This window comes from Heterodontus francisci, chromosome 46 (genome assembly GCF_036365525.1).
Source record: "Heterodontus francisci isolate sHetFra1 chromosome 46, sHetFra1.hap1, whole genome shotgun sequence".
Lineage (NCBI taxonomy): Eukaryota > Metazoa > Chordata > Chondrichthyes > Heterodontiformes > Heterodontidae > Heterodontus > Heterodontus francisci.
The window spans coordinates 13775041-13797493 of NC_090416.1; the positions used below are offsets into that span (position 1 = coordinate 13775041).

A 22453-nucleotide genomic window follows, 5' to 3' on the forward strand; every position below is an offset into this window, starting at 1 on the left:
TGGAAGGGGAGAAAGCAGGCACTGAAATTAGTCAAATGTAGATTGAAACCATACTCAGGAACAACTTGGGGAGAGGAAGATGAGGTGGTGGGGAGAGGGATGGAGTCGGCGATTGGGGGGGGGGGGGGGAAAGAGTACAAATCTGAGAGGGGCATTTCACAGGAAACCTGGGATAATTTGGGCCCAAGATAGTCCTTCACTTCGAGGATTCGAGGGGACACAGTGAGGGGTGTCAAAGAGAATTGGGGAACTTATATTTGCTGAGAGTGTTACGGGACAGAGGAACTTATTACTAGCGGGAGAGAAGGGACAGAATACAGGGTTTGATAAAGGATGGGATCGATTCCCTTTAGGACAGGAGCTGGTGGGGGGGGGGGGTGGGGTGGGGGGTGTGGTGGAGGTGGGGAGAGGGCTATTAATTCCAGGGAGGGAGTTGGAAGTGGAGGATATGGTTTTTTTTTTTGCGCCTCTCCCGGGGAGATTTCAGGTGGCCGGGGAGTGTCTGTATTGTGCTGCACAAGGGCGAGCGGGACAGACTGGATGGACCAGGGCGTCACTGTGGCTCGCTGAGGTTTGATAGTCCGTCACCTTTTTATCCTCTTCGCCAATGGCTGAGGGTCACAGTGCAACTGGCACGCCGATCTCAACAGAGAAAAGGCGACAAATTCGTAAAAAAAGAAAAAAAGCATTAATAGTCTTTCAGAATGGGCATGTAATCGGCAGATGGGTTTCAATGAAAATAAGGGTGGTGTATTTTGGTGGGAAGGATGAAAGTAGGCCATATTCTGCTTGGATAATAAGAGTCAATATGGTGTGGATGGGCTGAATGGCCTGTTTCTCTGCTGTAAACACGGGGTAGTTCTATATAAAAACTGGAATTGACTCTTGTTTTTAAGGGCTGGCCTCAGTGTCTAACCCCATTGAGATCCCCCTGGTTTTCTCACCTTCCTTTGGTAGCTTTCGACCTCGGCCTGCGAGAACATCTTCCAACGAAGAGACTGGACCTGCTCAGGCAAGAACTGGCATGTTTCCCGGTGCGACTTTATGACGTTCTGTATCACGTGATCTGAGGGGGTGGGGAAAAGGTCGAGTGTATCGCGTAAATCATTCAGCACCAACCCCCCCCAGGCAGACACCCTCACAATGTCCTACACGCGATGCTGTTTCCCACCCCACCCCCCCCCCCCCCCCCAGACCTGCCCCCCACTTCCCAGTCAGGTAACACATCTCTATCCGCTCTTCCCTCCCTCACACTAGCAGCGTCAGATCAGTCAAGAATCGAACCCCTGCACACGACCACTGTCACTCCCAACCCCGCACAGTACTCAGTGCCGGGACCTTTGCTCTTTGTAGTACATATGAATGATTTGGAGGAAAATGTCGCTGGTCTGATTAGTAAGTTTGCGGACGGCACAAAGGTTGGTGGAGTTGCGGATAATGATGAGGATTGTCAGAGGATACAGCAGGATATAGATCGGTTGGAGACGTGGGCGGAGAAATGGCACATGGAGTTTAATCCGGACAAATGTGAGGTAATGCATTTTGGAAGATCTAATGCAGTTGGGAAGTATACAGTAAATGGCAGAACCCTTAGGAGTATTGACAGGCAGAGAGATCTGGGCGTACAGGTCCACAGGTCACAAAGTGGCAACGCAGGTGGATAAGGTAGTCAAGAAGGCATACGGCATGCTTGCCTTCATCGGTCGGGGCATAGAGTATAAAAATAGGCAAGTCATGCTGCAGCTGTACAGAACCTTAGTCAGGCCACACATAGAATATTGCGTGCAATTCTGGTCGCCACACTACCAGAAGGACGTGGAGGCTTTGGTGAGGGTACAGAAGAGGTTTATCAGGATGTTGCCTGGTCTGGAGGGCATTAGCTATGAGGAGAGGTTGGATAAACTCGGATTGTTTTCACTGGAACGAGGGAGGTGGAGGGGCGACATGACAGAGGTTTACAAAGTTATAAGCGGCATGGACAGAGTGGATAGTCAGAAGCTTTTTCCCAGGGTGGAAGAGTCAGTTACTAGGGAACATAGGTTTAAGGTGCGAGGGGAAAAGTTTAGAGGGGATGTGCGAGGCAAGTGCTTTACACAGAGGGTGGTGAGTGCCTGGAACTTGCTGCCAGGGGAGGTGGTGGAAGCAGATACGATAGCGACGTTTAAGAGGCATCTTGACAAATACATGAATAGGATGGGAATAGAGGGATACGGACCCCGGAAGTGCAGAAGGTTTTAGTTTAGACAGGCATCAAGATCGGCGTAGGCTTGGAGGGCCGAATGGCCTGTTCCTGTGCTGTACTGTTCTTTGTTTTTTTGAATCTCTCATGGTGAAGGTGGAACTTAAGAATGCAGAGAGACACAGACTCATTCCCACACGCAGATATACAAAAACACACACACGCACGATATACCCAAAGACAGATACGTGCAAGACAAACACAGACAGATATACATAAAAACACATACACAAACAGAGACAGATATACACACACAGATATACAAAAACACACACGCATGCATAGACACACACGCAGATCCAGCCAGACGCACACACACAGACACAGATGTTCAGATTCACAGAAACAATACCTCGCTGTTTGTTGCTCTACTCCTTCACTGTTTATGATACTCCCTCCCCGTGTATCTCTCCCTCGCTATCCATCATTCAATTCTCTCTGTCGCAGTCTTGTTCTCTTTCTGCCTGACCCTTCTGTCTCCAGATCTAGCAGCTACCCCTCTCTCTCACTCTCCCTCCGTCACTCTTCCCCCCACCCCTATTCTGTGTGGGGAATACCACACCCAAAAGGCTGTTTACACAAATCTATTACAATCCCTCCCCCCTGACCACCTAAAGAAAGATTTTCATTTCTATAGCACCTTTCATCACCCTCAGGATGTCCCAAAATGCTTTACAGCCAAGGAGGAGCTTTTTGAAATGTAGTCACTGTTGTAATGCAGGAAGCGCGGCAGCCAATTTGCGCACAGCAAGATCCCACAAGTAGCAACCTGATAATAAACCAGACCATCTGTTCTGAGGGATAGATATCGAGCCCCCAGGACACCGGGGAGAACTCCCCCCCCCCACCCCCCCCCCCACTGCCGTCCCCCCTCCCCACCCCTGCTCTCCTTCCACAGTGGCCGTGGGATCTTTTACATCCACCCAAATGGGCAGACAGTGGGGGGGGGGGGCATCAATTTACCAAGCTATGGGGAAACAGCCAGCATAGACCCGATGGACTGAATGGCCTCCCTTTGTGCAGTACTATTCTATGATTCTAATCTGTGAGGTGTTGCTAGACCGGGAGCCAATGTAAGTTAGCAAGCACGGAGGGGGGGGGGGGGGGGGGGGTGGGGGGAGGGAGGGTAATGGGTGAACGGTGCCACGTAGGATTCGGAGCCGGTTTGGGAAGCAGCGGTCCCGCGCGATCTACTTACCAAGCTCTGTGACAGATGTCAGTGGCGTGCCGTGGAGCCTCGCGAAGCTGGGCCTCGTGAGGAAATCCGCTCCGCCCGGGCTCTGGGAGAAAGGCCGATGCTTCAGCTCGTTCAACTGCAACGCCGACTGGTCTGGACACGAGCCCAGTTCCAAGGCGCAACAGCCCTGACCTCCGATCCCGGGCTTGCCCGCGCTGGGGACGTGACCAGTGGGGATGGACTCCTGGGCGGGCTTAGGCTGCCCCTGGGCCGCAGTGGTGGGGGCGTAGGCCCGCGCTGCAGCCTCAGCCTTGCCTGGCTGCTGCTGCTGCTGCTGCATCCGGTGCTTCTGTACCTCAGCGTGCAGGCTGTCCCTCTGCTTCTTTGACATGCGCCCGAATTTGACAGCTGAAAGAAACAAAACAGAGGCCCCAGTTTAGTAACAACGTGGAATTTATCCAGCATCGCCTGAAGTTGTACTCCAGGCCGCGGTTTCAAGGTAGAGTCTCGGACTTGCCAAATCCTGACCTTCCAACAAACGTTTCCTCCCCCCATGTTTGGAAACACCCAGGCCACACCCGAAGCCTTTTGTGATAGGCTTCAGGCCGCACCCGAAGCCTTTTGTGATAGGCCCCAGGCTACACCCGAAGCCTTTTGTGATAGGCCCCAGGCCGCACCCGAAGCCTTTTGTGATAGGCCCCAAGCTTTCCAACCACACTATCCTTCCAAAAGGCATCAAACACCTTCACTGGTGCGCTGGTCATTCTTCAGCTCTTAAAGCGCCAGGAGCACCTCAGTTAGGGGGTTGCCAACATCGTTTGCACGCGCTCCTGGAGGTTTCATCCCTGACCTCCTGCCTTCAACCTGGAGGGTTGGCAACCCCCACATCCAGTGGGTTTACCCACGTCTGCTGGTTATATCACCGCATTCCCCCCCACCGGCACCCAACCACTCCAGCCGACGACCTACACCGGATACACGGTGCTCACCATCTCGGGACATGCCCAGCTCCAGGCACTTGTTCAGCCGGCAGTGTTGGCACCGGTTACGGCTGGCGCGGTCAATCTGGCAGTTCTGCTGCCTGGAGCAGGTGTAGGTGACACTGTTCTGCTGGCTCCTTCTGAAGAACCCCTGAGAGAGAGAGAGAGAGAGGGGAGGAAAAAAAAAACAAAATTGCATGACGTGGAGAGATGACACAGACCCTCTGTCTCCATGACTGCTCTCCATCCCCCACCCCACCCCACCCCCCTTTCCATTCACCCACCAGGAACATTTCAATGTGCAACCACCCGCCTCTAACTGCCCTGCCCCCATGTGCCAATCAATAATGGCGGCTATAATACCCACAGTCCTCTGTTCCCCAGAAACTGCTCTATCCCTCATGTGGTCGAACTGGTATGTGACACATTGCACTCCTGTATGTCGTGTCAGAGCCCCTGCCACACCTCCAACCCACAACCGCCTCTATATAGAGAGAGTTCAAACACCTCCCCCAGTCTACCCAACCCACCACCCCCCCTCCCCACAACCTTATAATCAAACATTTAGTTTCTCAAGGCCCCGTTACCTTGCAGCCTTCACAGGTTATGACTCCATAATGGATTCCGGACGATTTGTCTCCACAGATTTTGCACGGAATAATTTCAATTTGTGCTGCAGCAGACAGAGAGAAGGGGAGATGAAGAAATATCATTGAGGATTAAACATGCCACTTGACTCTGTGTGTGTGTGTGTGTGTGTGTTTGCCTCTTTCTGTGCATGGATCTCCCTGGCCCGGTGCCGTGTTCCACCCACCTCTGCTCCAAATCTCCACTGGTTGCCTGGACCAGGAGGAGGCCATTCAGCCCTCCTCGAGCCTGCTCTGCCATTCATTCAATCAGGCCATGGCTGATCTGTCGCTCAACTCCATTTAAAGCTGTTGTTACCAAACTCTGCCACACGGAGGCAGTGTGGCCCCCTCCCGACCTGGTCGAACCGAAGCTCCCTTATGGTCACCCATCGTTGCACTTTGGTTCCCAGCGCGTTAACCCCCCGCCTTTCTCCAGAGACTTGAGCCCAACATCCAAGCCGGCAGTCCCAGTGCCAGTACTGAGGGAGTGCTGCACTGTCAGAGGTGCCGTCTTTCGAGATGAGACATTTGAACCGAAGCTCCACAGGTGGGTATAAAAGATCCCACGGCCAATATTGGAAGAAGAGCAGGGGAGGGGGGAGTTCTCCCTGGGGCCCAATATTTATCACCCAACCAACATCACTGAAAACAAACGATCTGGGTCATTATCGCATTGCTGTTTGTGGGGGTCTTGCTGTGCGCTAATTGCCTGCCGCGTTTCCTGCATGACAACAGCGACTGTGAGGCACTTTTGGATGTCCCGGGGGTTTCCTCCCCGACCCGCACCACCAAATAAAAAAAAAAAAAAGTTCAGCCGGTCATTCCTCACGCCTGCGGCTTGCGGGATCTTGCTGTGCGGGGACTGGCTGGCGCGTTGGCCTGCGCAGCGGCAGCAGCGACGGCCTTTCAAAATCTGTGCGGTTTCCAATTCGTTCTGTCTTTGCCTCCCTCTCCCTCTCCCTCCCCCTCTCTCCGGGAACAATTTGAAGGCCCCAAGCAGTTCCGAAGAGGAGGCATCGTCTCACTCACGTAGTGCCCGCCTCTGATTTTGACAGAGGGAGGGCGAAGGGGAAGGGTGCAGGTACATCCCCCAGGATGGGCCTGTGCCTTTAAGAACGAGCGCACACGCACAGCCCCTGGGGGAGAAGAGCTGGTGGTTTGTCAAGTCACCATGGTGACGCTGCAGCACTATAATTACACATTCCTGATCCTCCCTACCAAATCTCCACCTGTATGTTTACGATTGCATCCACATGACTGCCTCTGCAACCTGCTTCAATCTGACTAATCCAGGCTAACTCCGGCTAATCCTTCCTCCCACTCACCAAACAGGGAGATGGAAATAGAGAGCCGCAGAGACACCGTTTCTACTCCTGTCTGCGCTCCCACCATCTCCCCCTCTCTCCTACACACCTCACACACCTGAGTTGCAAATTTGTTCAACACTGTCCCCCATCAAACACCTCCCAGGACAGGTACAGCACGGGGGTTAGATACAGAGTAAAGCTCCCTCTACACTGTCCCCCATCAAACACTCCCAGGACAGGTACAGCACGGGGGTTAGATACAGAGTAAAGCTCCCTCTACACTGTCCCCATCAAACACTCCCAGGACAGGTACAGCACGGGGGTTAGATACAGAGTAAAGCTCCCTCTACACTGTCCCCCATCAAACACTCCACAGGACAGGTACAGCACGGGGGTTAGATACAGAGTAAAGCTCCCTCTACACTGTCCCCCATCAAACACTCCACAGGACAGGTACAGCACGGGGGTTAGATACAGAGTAAAGCTCCCTCTACACTGTCCCCCATCAAACACTCCCCAGGACAGGTACAGTACGGGGGTTAGATACAGAGTAAAGCTCCCTCTACACTGTCCCCCATCAAACACTCCCCAGGACAGGTACAGCACGGGGTTAGATACAGAGTAAATCTCCCTCTACACTGTCCCCATCAAACACTCCCCAGGACAGGTACAGCACGGGGTTAGCTACAGAGTAAAACTCCCTCGACACTGTCCGATCAGTGGTTAGCACTGCAGCCTCACAGCGACCCGGGTTCAATTCTGGGTACTGCCTGTGTGGAGTTTGCAAGTTCTCCCTGTGTCTGCGTGGGTTTCCTCCGGGTGCTCCGGTTTCCTCCCACAAGCCAAAAGACTTGCAGGTTGGTAGGTAAATTGGCCATTATAAATTGCCCCTAGTATAGGTAGGTGGTAGGGAAATATAGGGACAGGTGGGGATGTGGTAGGAATATGGGATTAGTGTAGGATTAGTATAAATGGGTGGTTGATGGTCGGCACAGACTTGGGCCGAAGGGCCTGTTCCAGTGCTGTATCTCTAAACTCCCACAAGGTACAGAACGGGGTTAGATACAGAGTAAAGCTCCCTCTACACTGTCCCCATCAAACTCTGCACAGTGAGACCTGTGCCCCCTCCCTCAGTTTACCGGAGACAGTTGAGCTGAAATCAGAACCCAGCATTCTGACCTCAAAGACCAATCCAGTTGCAGAGCCACAAGTAGGACACCAGTCCGAGATATTTCTTTGCCATTGGGTTATTTGTTTTGTTTCAGACCTTCTCATCTCTCGGGTGCAATTCTTGATCGGTACTCGGGCACACTTGCAAGCAACCATGAGCAGGAACCCTAGCTGGTTTGGACCTTTCCCTAAGGGTGCTGAGGCAAGTATTCAGCACAGTCAAGAGATTTAACCTCTGACCTTCCTGGCCTGGATCAAACCATGCAACATGGCCAACTCTAGCTGCACGTATTTCCTGGAGACCTCATATGACCTCCCACTGCTCTGCCATGAATCACCTCTTCCATCCATCCATGCAAGTGCCCTGGCTACTAAATCTAGGAATTCTGTGGCGAGTAACTCACCTCCTGACTCCCCAACGCCTGTCCACCATCTACAAGGCACAAGTCAGGAGTGTGATGGAATACTCTCCACTTGCCTGGATGGGTGCGGCTCCAACAACACTCAAGAAGCTCGACACCATCCAGGACAAAGCAGCCCGCTTGATTGGCACCCCCATCCACAAACATTCACTCCCTCCACCGCCGACGCACAGTGGCAGCAGCGTGTACCATCCACAAGATGCACTGCAGCAACTCACCAAGGCTCCTTCGACAGCACCTTCCAAACCCGCGACCTCTACCACCTAGAAGGACAAGGGCAGCCGACGCACGGGGACACCACCGCCTGCAAGCTCCCCTCCAAGTCACACACCATCCTGACTTGGAACTATATCGGCCGTTCCTTCACTGTCGCTGGGTCAAAATCCTGGAACTCCCTCCCTAACGGCACTGTGGGTGTAACCTACCCCAGACAGACTGCATTTTCTCAAGGGGCAATTAGGGATGGGCAATACATGCTGGCAATGCCAACTATGCCCACATCCTGAAGGATGATAAATACTACAGGGTGCATGATACTATATGACTAATGGTACAAGGTACACATGACATAAGGCTATAATCTATAATACAAGGTGCAATCTATTCCATTGTGTACAGAATGTGTTACATCAATGAGGAATGGCATGTCTTAAGGGGGTCTTAAGTTAGGCCACATATGGCGGGCAGACAGTGCGGACTTTAACACGACACAGCGTGTTATTTAAGCAAGTTGATAAACGGTGAACAAGGAATTGTGTGCAATACAATGGATATATTATGACAGCAATCCTGGGGGTCAGTTTAAGCTCTGAAATAAAAATATATAATTTGCTTTCCAGTCCGCATGGAACTGAATCACTGCTAAAGAAGATTTACACGTTAGTCAGAAGCAGGGGAATTTATTATGGGGAGCAAAGAAATGGCTGACCAACTAAATGCATACTTTGGTTCTGTCTTCGCAAAGGAGGACACAAATATCATACCAGAAATGTTGGGGATCACAGGGTTTAGTGAGAGAGGAACTGAAGGAAATCAGTATTAGTGGAGAAATGGTGTTGGGGAAATTGATGGGATTGAAGGCCGATAAATCCCCAGGGCCTGATGGTCTGCATCCCAGAGTACTTAAGGAAGTGGCCCTAGAAATAGTGATGCATTGGTGGTCATCTTCCAAGATTCTCTAGACTCTGGAACAGTTCCTACAGATTGGAGGGTAACTAATGTAACCCCACTATTTAAAAAGGGAGGTAGAGAGAAAGCAGGGAATTATAGACCAGTCAGCCTGACGTCGGTAGTGGGGAAAATTCCAGAGTCCATTATCAAATATTTTATAGCAGAGCACTTAGAGAACAGTGGTAGAATCGGGCAGAGTCAGCATGGATTTACGAAAGGGAAATCATGCTTGACAAATTTACTAGAATTCTTCGAGAATGTAACTAGTAGAGTTGATGAGGGGGAGCCAGTGGATGTGGTTTATTTGGACTTTCAGAAGGCTTTCGACAAAGTCCCACATAAGAGATTAGCTTGCAAAATTAAAGAGCATGGGATTGGGGGGTAGTGTGTTGCGATGGATAGAAAATTGGTTGGCGGACAGGAAACAAAGAGTTGGGATAAATGGGTCTTTTTCCGAATGGCAGTGACTAGTGGGGTACTGCAGCTATTCACAATATATATTAATGATTTAGATGAAGGAACTAAATGTAATATCTCAAAATTTGCAGATGACACAAAACTGGGTGGGAGGGTGAGTTGTGAGGAGGATGCAGAGAGGCTTCAGGGTGATTTGGACAAGTTGAGTGAGTGGGCTAATGCATGGCAGATGCAGTATAATGTGGATAAATGTGAGGTTATCCACTTTGGTAGCAAAAACAGGAAGGAAGATTATTATCTAAGCGGCTATAAAATGAGAGAGGGGAATATGCAGCGAGACCTGGGTGTTCTCATACACCAGTCGCTGAAGGTAAGCATGCAGGTGCAACAGGCAGTACAAAAGGCAAATGGTATGTTGGCCTTCATAGCGAGAGGATTCGAGTACAGGAGCAGGGATGTCTTGCAGCAATTATACAGGGCCTTGGTGAGGCCACACCTGGAATATTGTGTGCAGTTTTGGTCTCCTTATCTGAGGAAGGATGTTCTTGCTATAGAGGGAGTGCAGCGAAGGTTTACCAGACTGATTCCTGGGATGGCGGGACTGACGTATGAGGAGAGATTGAGTTGGTTAGGATTATATTTGCTGGAGTTCAGAAGAGTGAGGCGGTGGGGGGGGGGATCTCGTAGAAACCTATAAAGTTCTAACAGGACTTGACAGGGTAGATGCAGGAAGGATGTTCCCGATGGTGGGAGAGTCCAGAACCAGGGGTCATAGTCTAAGGATACGGGGTAAACCTTTCAGGACTGAGATGAGGAGAAATTACTTCACCCAGAGAGTGGTGAGCCTGTGGAATTCGCTACCACAGAAAGCAGTTGAGGCCAAGACATTGTATGTTTTCAAGAAGGAGTTGGATATAGCTCTTGGGGCGAAAGGATATGGGGTGACAACGGGAACAGGTTACTGAGTTGGATGATCATAATGAATTCTGAAGCAGGTTCGAAGGGCCTGCTGCTATTTTCTATGTTATTCTGGGGATAAATCTCTGCTGCACATTACTCCGGGGTAACTCACTCTCAGACGTGTTTCGGTAGCTTGTCTGCCAGCCTCTGTCTGTGTGGTTTGCGAGGCACACATCAAAGAGATGGGAATGAGTTTCACAATGTGTCAGGGGGCTCTCCAGCCCTCCTGCATCAGTGCTGAATTACTCACTCTGCAGACTGCCAGTAAACCCTCGGCTGTTCAGCTCCTCTGTCCTGCCAGTAAGTGCGTTTGTCTGAGGTTTAACTCAGGAAACTGGTGCGGCCCTGCTCAGGTCATCGAAACCTCACGCAATTTTCCACTTTGCGGGGACGACTGAGCTGATAGAATTCAAATGGCAAACAGTGCATCTGTCCAGATGAAATAATAGGGACTTGCATTTGTATTGCTATGGTCAGGTCGCCCCAAAGAGTATACAGACAATGACGTACTTTCTTTGAAAAAAAAAGTAATGCAAGAAACACAGGAGCCAATCTGTGGCACAGCAAGATCCCACGCACAGCACTGCAATAATGGCTGGGACGATTTTTTTTTCCATTTAGTCATCTTGGTCAAGGGATTAATTATGGCCCTAGGACACTGGGGGAGAACTCCGTGTCATGGTAGGTTATATGTTCGAGCCCCCTCCCCTCCCCTCCTCCAGAGACTTGAGCACAGAATCCAGGCTGACTCTCCCGATGCCAGTAGCGAGGGAGCGAGAGAGGGAGTGTGTGAGAAAAAGAAAGAGAGACAGAGAAAGGGAGAGAAAAGAGAGTGCAGAGAATCTCAGGTGAACGGGAAAACGTAGGGGCTTTTGCAGACTTGCAAAACTATGTACAGACATTGTTTTTGCATTTATTTAAATTAGTAAAATGTGCTTTGATCAGCAAAGTTAGTGCTGGAAAGCAGTGCAGTCTGGGTCATTGAATTTATTCAAGGCTGAGTTAGATTTTTTGATGGACAAGGGAGTCAAGGGTTATGGGGATGTGGGGGCAGAGAGGAACGTGGAATTGAGGCCACACCCACATCAGCCGTGATCTTATTGAATGGCGGGCGGAACAGGCTTGAAGGGCCGAATGGTCTACTCATGCTCCTTGGTCCAATGTTCCTATATCAGAAGTGGAAACGTCCTTCCAGGATCTTACATGTTTCAGTATGATCACCTCTCATTCTTCTGAACTCCAATGGATACAAAGGTTAAGTAAATAAAGTGGGGGGTGGGGCAAGAGATAACATTGGCGCAGTGGTTAGCACAGCTCCAGCGACCCGGGTTCAGTTCTGGGTACTGCCTGTGCGGAGTTTGCAAGTTCTCCCTGTGTCTGCGTGGGTTTCCTCCGGGTGCTCCGGTTTCCTCCCACATGCCAAAGACTTGCAGGTTGATAGGTAAATTGGCCATTGTAAATTGCCCCTAGGAATATGGGATTAGTGTAGGGTTAGTATAAATGGGTGGTTGTTGGTCGGCACAGACTCGGTGGGCCGAAGGGCCTGTTTCAGTGCTGTATCTCTAAATAAATAAATAAATAAAAAGGGGAAGGTGTTGATAGGACAGGGTCTGTGCCCCACCCCCGCTTTATTTGCTTAAAACCTATTACATTTCTAACCTTTGCCAGTTCTGATGGAAGGGTCACACGACCTGAAACGTTAACTCTGCTTCTCTCTCCACAGACGCTGCCAGACCTGCTGAGTATTTCCAGCGTTTCTTGTTTTTATTCCCTATTTTTTATATACCTCATTCCCCTTGCAATAAACGACAACATTCCATTTGCCTTCCTAATCATTTGCTGCACCTGCATGTTAACTCTATGTGATTCACGTACCAGGACACCCAGGTCCCTCTGTACCGCAGAGTTCTGTCGTCTCTCTCCATTTAAACAATATTCTGTTTTTCTATTCTTCCTGCTAAAGTGGACAAGTTCATGTGTACTCCATCTGCCAAATCTTTGCTCACTCACTTAACCTATTCATATTGCTTTGTAGACTCTATGTCCTCTGGACAGTTCACCTTCCTACCTATCTTTGTGCCATCGGCATATTTAGCTACCATACCTTTAGTCCCTTCATCCAACTCACTGAGGCACATTGTAACTAGTTGAGGGCCGGGGCACTGAACCCTGTGGCACTCCACTAGTCACAACCTGCCGACCAGAAAATTACCCATTTATCCCTACTCTCTGCTTCCCGTTCGCTAACCAGTTCTCTACTCATGCCGATATGTCATTATGTGTGTAACCTTTGATGTGGCAGTCACGAGGGGTCACAAGTTTAAGGTGAGGGGCGGGGAGGTTTAAGGGGGATTTGAGGAAGAACTTTTTTTTACCCAGAGGGTGGTGACGGTCTGGAATGCCCTTGCCTGGGAGGGTGGTAGAGGCGGGTTGCCTCACATCCTTTTAAAAAGTGCCTGGATGAGCACTTGGCACGTCATAACATTCAAGGCTATGGGCCAAGTGCTGGCAAATGGGAATAGGTAGACAGGTCAGGTGTTTCAATGCATTGGTGCAGACTCGATGGGCCGAAGGGCCTCTTCTGTACTGTATTATTCTGTGATTCTGTGGCACCTTATCGATTGCCTTTTGGAAATCCAAGTACACCACAGCTACAGGTTTCCCTTTATCCACGTTGCCTGTTACTTCCTCAAAGAACTCTAATAAATTAGTCAAACACGATTTCCCTTTCACAAAACCATGTTGACTCTACCTGACCACATTATGATTTTCTAAATGCTATAAATAATGGATTCTAGTATTGTCCCTGTGACAGATGTTGGGCTAACTAGTCTATAGTTTCTTGCTTTCTGTCTCCCTCCTTTCTTGAATAGAGGTGTTACATTAGCTATTTTCTAATCCTTTGCGGCCTTTCCAGAATCTGGGGAATTTTGGAAGATCACAACTAATGCATCTACTATCTCTGCAGCCACTTCTTTTAAGACACTAGGATGCAGACCAACAGGTCCTCATCATTTCCACACACACCGAATCTCACTGGGGTACAGGTTCCCACACACACACTGACTCTCACTGGGGTACAGGTTCCACACACACTGACTCTCACTGGGGTACAGGTTCCACAGACACTGACTCTCACTGGGGTACAGGTTCCACACACACTGACTCTCACTGGGATACAGGTTCCCACACACACACTGACTCTCACTGGGGTACAGGTTCCACACACACTGACTCTCACTGGGATACAGGTTCCCACACACACACACTGACTCTCACTGGGGTACAGGTTCCACAGACACTGACTCTCACTGGGGTACAGGTTCCACACACACTGACTCTCACTGGGATACAGGTTCCCACACACACACACTGACTCTCACTGGGGTACAGGTTCCACACACACTGACTCTCACTGGGGTACAGGTTCCACACACACTGACTCTCACTGGGATACAGGTTCCCACACACACACACTGACTCTCACTGGGGTACAGGTTCCACAGACACTGACTCTCACTGGGGTACAGGTTCCACACACACTGACTCTCACTGGGATACAGGTTCCCACACACACACTGACTCTCACTGGGGTACAGGTTCCACACACACTGACTCTCACTGGGATACAGGTTCCCACACACACACACTGACTCTCACTGGGATACAGGTTCCCACACACACACATTGACTCTCACTGGGGTCCAGGTCCCACACACACTGACTCTCACTGGGATACAGGTTCCACACACACTGACTCTCACTGGGATACAGGTTCCCACACACACACACTGACTCTCACTGGGATACAGGTTCCCACACACACACACTGACTCTCACTGGGGTACAGGTTCCACACACACTGACTCTCACTGGGGTACAGGTTCCACACACACTGACTCTCACTGGGATACAGGTTCCCACACACACACTGACTCTCACTGGGGTACAGGTTCCCACACACACACTGACTCTCACTGGGGTACAGGTTCCCACACACACACTGACACTCACTGAGGTACAGGTTCCCACACATACACTGACACTCACTGGGGTACAGGTTCCCACACACACACACTGACTCTCACTGGGGTACAGGTTCCCACACACACACACTGACTCTCACTGGGGTACAGGTTCCACACACGCTGACACTCACTGGGGTACAGGTTCCCACACATACACTGACACTCACTGGGGTACAGGTTCCCACACACACACACTGACTCTCACTGGGGTACAGGTTCCCACACATACACTGACTCTCACTGAGGTACAGGTTCCCACACACACACTGACACTCACTGGGGTACAGGTTCCCACACACACACTGACACTCACTGGGGTACAGATTCCACACATACTGACACTCACTGGGGTACAGGTTCCCACACATACACTGACACTCACTGGGGTACAGGTTCCCACACACACACTGACTCTCACTGGGGTACAGGTTCCACACACGCTGACTCTCACTGGGGTACAGGTTCTCACACACACACTAACACTCACTGGGGTACAGGTCCACACACACTGACTCTCACTGGGGTACAGGTTCCCACACACACTGACTCTCACTGGGGTACAGGTTCCCACACACACTGACTCTCACTGGGGTACAGGTTCCCACACACACTGAATCCCACTGGGGTACAGGTACCCACACACACTGACTCTCACTGGGGTACAGGTTCCCACACACACTGACTCTCACTGGGGTACAGGTTCCACACACACTGACTCTCACTGGGGTACAGGTTCCCACACACACACTGACACTCACTGGGGTACAGGTTCCACACACACTGACTCTCACTGGGGTACAGGTTCCCACACACACTGAATCCCACTGGGGTACAGGTTCCACACACACTGATTCTCACTGGGGTACAGGTACCCACACACACTGACTCTCACTGGGGTACAGGTTCCACACACGCTGACTCTCACTGGGGTACAGGTTCCACACACGCTGACTCTCACTGGGGTACAGGTTCCCACACACACTGACTCTCACTGGGGTACAGGTTCCCACACACGCTGACTCTCACTGGGGTACAGGTTCCACACACACTGACTCTCACTGGGGTACGGGTTCCCACACACACTGAATCCCACTGGGGTACAGGTTCCACACACACTGATTCTCACTGGGGTACAGGTACCCACACACACTGACTCTCACTGGGGTACAGGTTCCACACACGCTGACTCTCACTGGGGTACAGGTTCCCACACACGCTGACTCTCACTGGGGTACACGTTCCACACACACTGACTCTCACTGGGGTACACGTTCCACACACACTGACTCTCACTGGGGTATGGGTTCCACACACACTGACTCTCACTGGGGTACACGTCCCACACACACTGACTCTCACTGGGGTATGGGTTCCACAGACCCTAATTCTCCTCTATCAAATCCAGAGATTTAATCGGGATGTTCAAAATCCTGAAGCGATTTAATAGAATAAATAGGGAGAAACTGTTTCCAGTGGCAGGAGGGTCGGTAACCAGAGGGACACAGATTGAAGATAATCAGTCAAAGAATCAGAGGCGGGGAGATGAGGAGAATCTTTTTTGACGCAGTGAGTTGTTGTGATCTGGAACGCGCTGCCTGAAAGGGCGGTGGAAGCAGATTCAATAGTAACTTTCAAAAAGGGGAATTGGAGAAATACTGGAAGGGGAAAAATGTGCGGGGCTGTGGGGGAAAGAGCGGGGGGGGGAAGTGGAGACTAATTGGATAGCTCTTTCAAAGAGCCAGTACAGGCACGATGGGCCAAATGGCCTTTTCTGAGTCGAGTGATTCTGTGATCTGGTCTGATTGGGTGAAAAGGCCGGGGAGAGGAAATTTACAACTCACTCCACCTTGTCATCTCATTCTGGGAAAAAAAACAGACAGACAGGGTAACCAGCAGAGAGTCAGCAGATATATTAACAGTAATTTGTAAAATTACTCATTCAAACCTGTCTCTGTGCTTTCATGATGGGCTGCTCGGCTCAGGCGGGCAGTCAGTCTACGAGCAGTTGGTTCCACTCATCATCGTCTGGCACCCGAGCGGTTTCCGTGGGGAAAAGAAAACGGAGTGGGGGATTGGGGGAGGGGGGGGGGGGAGCAGCAGCAGCAACCGCGAGAATGATCCCATGACGGGTCGCTATCAAATGGCAGCTTCTGTACAGTAATCGACTTGACCCCCCCCCCCCACCCACCCCCTCCTTGGCCGCCGCACGTAGTCAAGCATCGCAGGAAGTGCCTGTAAGTTTCAGTAATTGACTGGGAAACGTGCAGAAAAAAAATAAAAAAATTAAAACCCAAAGCAGTTTCGTTTGACCCCATTTCACTTAGACCGGTTTCACAAAGAGCCTTTGAAGGAGCCGAGTATCAGAGAGTTTCTCAGGCTCTTTGACCTATGCTTATTCCTCGCCCGCAGCTCCTTTCCTCCAATGCCATCTCCTCACTTCTACTTGGCAGGGATTTTCCAGTGCTACCCCCATTCCCACCCAAGTCGTCGGTAGGCCCTTTCCTGTGTGAGCCTGAGGCATTGGGATATTCGGCTGTGCCGTGCATCACAAGCAATACCATTTTCACCTGGCGTCCGCACGCACTTTACCTCGAAACTAATCATTATTTCCCCCCCCCCCCCCCCTTCGGCCCATCCGCTCCAGATTTCCCCGCTCCTCTCCCGCAGATGTCAACTCTCACTGGGTTCTGGTCACCTGTCTCTCCTGCCTCCCACCCTATCACAGAGCTTCCCTTTTTGTTCTTCCTCTCCCCTTTCTCCGCCTCTGGACTTGCTGAAAACCCCATTACGTCGTGAACGTTTCCAGTTCTGACGGAGAGTCATCGACCAGAAACGTTAACTCTGTTTCCCTCTCCACGGATGGTATATTCCAGAAAGCCAGTTGGTGAAGGATAGTCCAACATTTATTTACAGAGTGCAACGTTACAAGCATAAACCTCCTAACCCAATTGCACCACAGTTTCAGTGTCTCTTGTTATATATGCTCAAGTGAAATCCCAATTAATAACCCCTACCTGTATTTAATTGAATACAATTGACATACAATTAACATGCCAAACCGGCTGAGTGTTTCCAGCATTTTCTGTTTTTAGTTCAGGTTTCTCGCATCTGCAGTATTTTGCTTTTGTACAAGACAGTGGGAGAGAGGCAGAAGGAGCAAGACAGAGTATGCAAGGAGAGAGAGAAAGACAGACAATGATAGAAAAGGAAGGGACAGAGAGACAGGAAGGAGAGAGACAGAGAAAGGGAGGGGGGGAGAGAGAGAAAGTGAGAGAGAGAGAGAGAAAGTGAGAGAAAGAGAGAGACAGAGAGACAGGATGGGAGATGGCTGGTACAGAGAGAGAAAGGAGGGAGACAAAGATATAGAGGGAAAGCAAGAGAAAGGGAAAAGGGAAACAGGAGGGAGGGAGGGAAGGAGACATATGAAGGGAGATGGGGAGACGAAAAACAGAAGAAGGACGGAAGGAGACAGACAGAGAGAGAGAGACAGAAGGAGGGAGAAAGAGGGAGGGCGAGAGAGAGAGAGACACACAGACAGTCAGAGAGGCAGAAGGAGGGAGGGAGAGAAAGAGAAGGCAGAGACAAAGAGAGGGAGGGAGACAGAAGGAGGAAGGGGAGAGAGGGAGAGAGAGGAGGGAGGGAGACAGGAGGGAGGAGGAGAGAAACAGAAAAAGGGGGGGAGTGAGAGATGGAGGGAGGGAGAGAGACAGAAGGAAGAAGGGAGGGCGACAGAGACAGAAGGAGAGAGGGAAGGAGAGAGGGAACAGAGAGACAAAGGAAAGGGGAGGAGGGTGAGACAAAAGGAGGGAGGGAGTAGAAAGAGAGATAGAAAAGCTGAGAGCCATACAGGACTCGGAGTGGAAGTAGGGTGCACTGTCCCAGTGTAGGCTGCTCTCTGAGACACCTCGAAGACTTCCGCCATTAAATGATGATGCTGTATCTTGCTGCAATCCCTCGGTTTTTTGGTTAACACGTCTGACCCCGGAGGACGCCACAGAATCAGCAGCTTTTCAGTAAGAGTTTGATGCATCTCCCACATAAACCAAACTGAAGACTGCTGGTGCAGTCAGGCCCCGAGCCTCACTACTTACATCAGCACAGCACCTGCAACCTACACAGGCTGCCACTGAGGAGGGATGGACAGAGAGAGAGAGAGAGAGAGAGGGGGGGGGGAGGAGTGGAGGGGGGGGAGTGGGGGGGGGGAGTGGGGGGGGGGAGTGGGGGGGGGGAGTGGAGGGGGGAGTGGGGGGGGAGGAGTGGGGGGGAGGAGTGGGGGGGGAGGAGTGGGGGGGAGGAGTGGGGGGGGAGTGGAGGGGGGGAGTGGAGGGGGGGGAGTGGAGGGGGGGGAGTGGGGGGGGGGAGTGGGGGGGGGGAGTGGGGGGGGGGAGTGGAGGGGGGAGTGGGGGGGGGAGTGGGGGGGGAGGAGTGGGGGGGGGAGTGGGGGGGGAAGTGGGGGGGGGGGAGTGGGGGGGGGGAGTGGGGGGGGGGAGTGGGGGGGGGGAGTGGGGGGGGGGGAGTGGAGGGGGGGAGTGGGGGGGGGGAGTGGGGGGGGGAGTGGAGGGGGGAGTGGGGGGGAGGAGTGGGGGGGAGGGAGTGGAGGGGGGGAGTGGGGGGGGGGAGTGGGGGGGGGGGGAGTGGGGGGGGGAGTGGAGGGGGGGAGTGGAGGGGGGGAGTGGAGGGGGGGGAGTGGGGGGGGGAGTGGGGGGGGGAGTGGGGTGGGGGAGTGGGGGGGGGAGTGGAGGGGGAGGAGTGGGGGGGAGGAGTGGAGGGGGGAGTGGGGGGGGGGGAGGTGGGGGGGGGGAGTGGGGGGGGGGGAGTGGAGGGGGGAGTGGAGGGGGGGGGAGTGGAGGGGGGGGAGTGGGGGGGGAGTGGGGGGGGGGAGTGGGGGGGGAGTGGGGGGGGAGGGGGGAGTGGAGGGGGGAGTGTGGAGGGGGGGGAGTGGGGGGGGGGAGTGGGGGGGGGGAGTGGGGGGGGGAGTGGGGGGGGGGGAGTGGGGGGGGAGTGGGGGGGGGAGTGGGGGAGAGAGGTGGAGGTGGGGTGGAGAGGTGGGGGGAGGGGATAGAGGAGGGGGTAGGGGGAGGGGAGAGAGGAGGGGTAGGGGGAGGGGAAGAGAGGAGGGGGGAGGGGGAGGGGAGAGAGAGGGGGAGGGGACAGAGAGGGGGAGGGGACAGAGAGGGGAGGGAGATGGGGGGAGGGGAGATGGGGGGGAGGATGATGGGGGGAGGGGAGATGGGGGGAGGGGAGATGGGGAGGGGAGATGGGGGAGGGGGAGAGGGGAAAGGGGGGAAAGGGGGGAGGGGAGAGGGAAGGGAGGGGGGAGGGTATAAGAGGGGGAGGGGAGAGAGAGGGGGGGAGGGGAGAGAGAGGGGAGGGGGAGGGGTGAGAAGGAGAGAGAGGGGAGGGGGTGGGGACGGGGAGGGGGAGGGGAGGAAGGAGAGAGAGGGGGAGGGGGAGGGGGAGAGAGAGGGGGGAGTGAGTGGAGAGGAGGGGGTGGGGAGAGAAGGAGGAGTGAGGGGTGGGGGAGGGGGGGGAGGTGGAGGGGGGGAGGGTGTGAGAAGGAGAGAGTGGGGGAGGGGAGGAGTGGGGTGGGAGGGGGGAGGGTGAGGAGGTGTGAGGGGGGAGGGGGAGGGGTGGTGAGGGGTGGGGGGTGTGGGGTGGGTGGAGGGGAGAGAGGGGGGAGGGTGAGAGAGGAGAGGGTGGGGGAGGAGGGAGAGTTGGGGGAGGGGGAGAGAAGGGAGAGTGGGGGGTGTGTGAGAGAGGGTGGAGGTGAGTGGGGAGGTGGAGGGATGAGAGGGGGGGAGGGTGAGAGAGAGGGGGAGGGGAGAGGAGGGGGGAGGGGTGAGAGAGAGAGGGGTGAGGGGAGAGAGAGGGGATTGAGAGAGGGGAGAGAGAGAGGGGAGAGGGGGGGAAAGAGAGAGAGGGGGGAGGGGAAAGAGAGAGGGGGAGGCGAGAGAGAGAGAGGGCGAGGGGGGAGGGAAGAGAGGGGGGAGGGAAGAGAGAGGGGGAGGGAAGAGAGAGGGGGAGGGAAGAGAGAGGGGAGGGATGAGAGAGGGGGAGGGAAGAGAGAGGGGGAGGGAAGAGAGAGGGGAGGGAAGAGAGTGGGGGGAAGGGTGAGGAGTGAGTGAGAGAGATGTGGGGATGGAGAGTGGATGAGAGAGTGGGGGGTGGGAGTGAGAGAGAGAGATGGGGGGATGGGAGAGAGAGAGAGATGGGGGGTGGGGAGAGAGAGAGGTGGAGGGGGGAGGGGGAGAGAGAGGAGGGGGGCGGGAGACGAGGGGGGAGGGAAGAGAGAGGGATAGAAAGAGAGAGGGAGAGGGGATGGGGAGGGAAAGGGAGAGGCAGAGGCGGTCAGTGAAGATAACAGAAAGAAGAAGGTGAGCGAGGAAGATTTGGACTGGGAGAGGAGCACAGAGATAGTTACAGCTTGGGTACCGACTAAACATATATAAGCTTTGAAGTCAGATCCGAGCAAATTCTCACTCCGTGTTGATGGTGAGGAATATATGGGCAGGGGTTTGTCAGGGGGTCAGTAGTGGGTGCGGACACCAGTACTACAGGTATGTGGCACAGTGAGGGAATATCAAAGGAGAATCCTAAGGCACAAATACTCCCGTACACAAACAGGTGTGAACACATTAACGTGTCATACACGCTGACACACTCATATATACAATTATCTGGCTTTGACAGGGAGGTGACTCATTTGCCTTGTATCTATGCAGAGTGGTGGGGGAGGGCAAGTATTCCATTTGATCTGACCTTTAGGGGTTCCTCTCTGTTCTGTCAGTCTGTCAGGGACTTTACAGACACCCCCTCTTCCTCACTAGCCTGTCAAGAGTGTGAATGGAACGCGGCTCGTTCAACATCACCCACCCTCCCCCTGAATTTTTCCGTGGGCAGGCCATTCGACTGTAGGGGGCATCACAGACAGGCCCAAATTCTGGGCTCACGCTCCAGGCGGGACCCCTTTATCTCCTTCACCTGACCACAGGGGATAGCAGTGGTAAGCCCCAAGTGTTGCCCGGCTGCGAGTGAACATGACGGGCGCGGGGAGGGTGGGGGGGGGGGGGGGGGTTGGTGCTCAGACTGTCCCGCACCCTCTGCCCGCCTGTAGCCCCCCCCCCTCACCCCAACTCTCCCATCACTGAGTAAAGCGATGCAGAGTCGCGCCGTGAACCACGACCCCCCCCCCCTCAAAGTGCCAGGTAGGTCCGCCATCGGTCGAGTTACACGGGGGGGGGGGGGGGGGGCCCTGGCATGACGTGACGCCGAGATGTGCGGACAGCCTGAAAGCGAAAATGCTGATAAAGTGCTTCGAGGGTTGAACGTCCTGAGCGTTTCCTGCCCATCTCCTCTCAGTCACGGTGACTGGCAGACTGAGAGCGAGAGAGCCTGAGAGTCTATGAGGAAACAGAAAATGCTGATTTGCATCTGAGCCAAGTGCAACCAGAGCTTAAAAGAACAGCCTCAAATTTTTAAAAACAAACATGCACTACCCACCCTCACTCGGCCTCCTAGGCCGTGCCCTCTGCCCCAACAGGAGGCAAGACTGGGTGTAAAGCGACCTGGAGCAATGTCCTTCAGACTGACTGTTTCGGAGATATACTGATGTTAATGGAACACAAGCATTCCTTTCGGTACGTTACTTACTTTAGATCAGTTCGGTACGTTACTTACTTTAGATCAGTAATTAGCGTGTCTACCCAGTTACACTTGAGCCAGCACATTGTCACACCACAACACACACACACTGCTCTTCTCTCTCTCTCTCTCTCTCTCCCGTCTCCCCTGCTGCACAAATCGCTCACCTTTCACTTGCCCGACAGAGACAGACGCCGCTCAATGTCCCCGCTCGCGGCCTTTGCCCGGAGACGATGACTCTCCCCTCCCTCTTCAAGCAGCAGCTGGCCCCCACCCAAGCACCACATCTGCCCTTTCAAAAATCATTTGGCTA

The 22453-nt window shown here is 53.1% G+C and overlaps 1 protein-coding gene across 2 annotated transcripts in view; it reads right to left on the reverse strand.

Annotated features, from left to right (window-relative positions):
• LOC137356833 (nuclear receptor ROR-alpha A-like) overlaps window positions 1-22453 on the reverse strand; it is a 63632-nt gene that overhangs the window by 8882 nt on the left and 32297 nt on the right. For both annotated transcript variants that reach the window (XM_068022657.1, XM_068022656.1), the window contains 4 exons: window positions 4984-5069; window positions 4406-4547; window positions 3438-3824; window positions 945-1066 (listed from right to left, as the gene is read on the reverse strand). In XM_068022657.1, the coding sequence (XP_067878758.1) occupies window positions 945-1066; window positions 3438-3824; window positions 4406-4547; window positions 4984-5069 (737 nt within the window). The remainder of the gene's footprint in view (window positions 1-944; window positions 1067-3437; window positions 3825-4405; window positions 4548-4983; window positions 5070-22453) is intronic.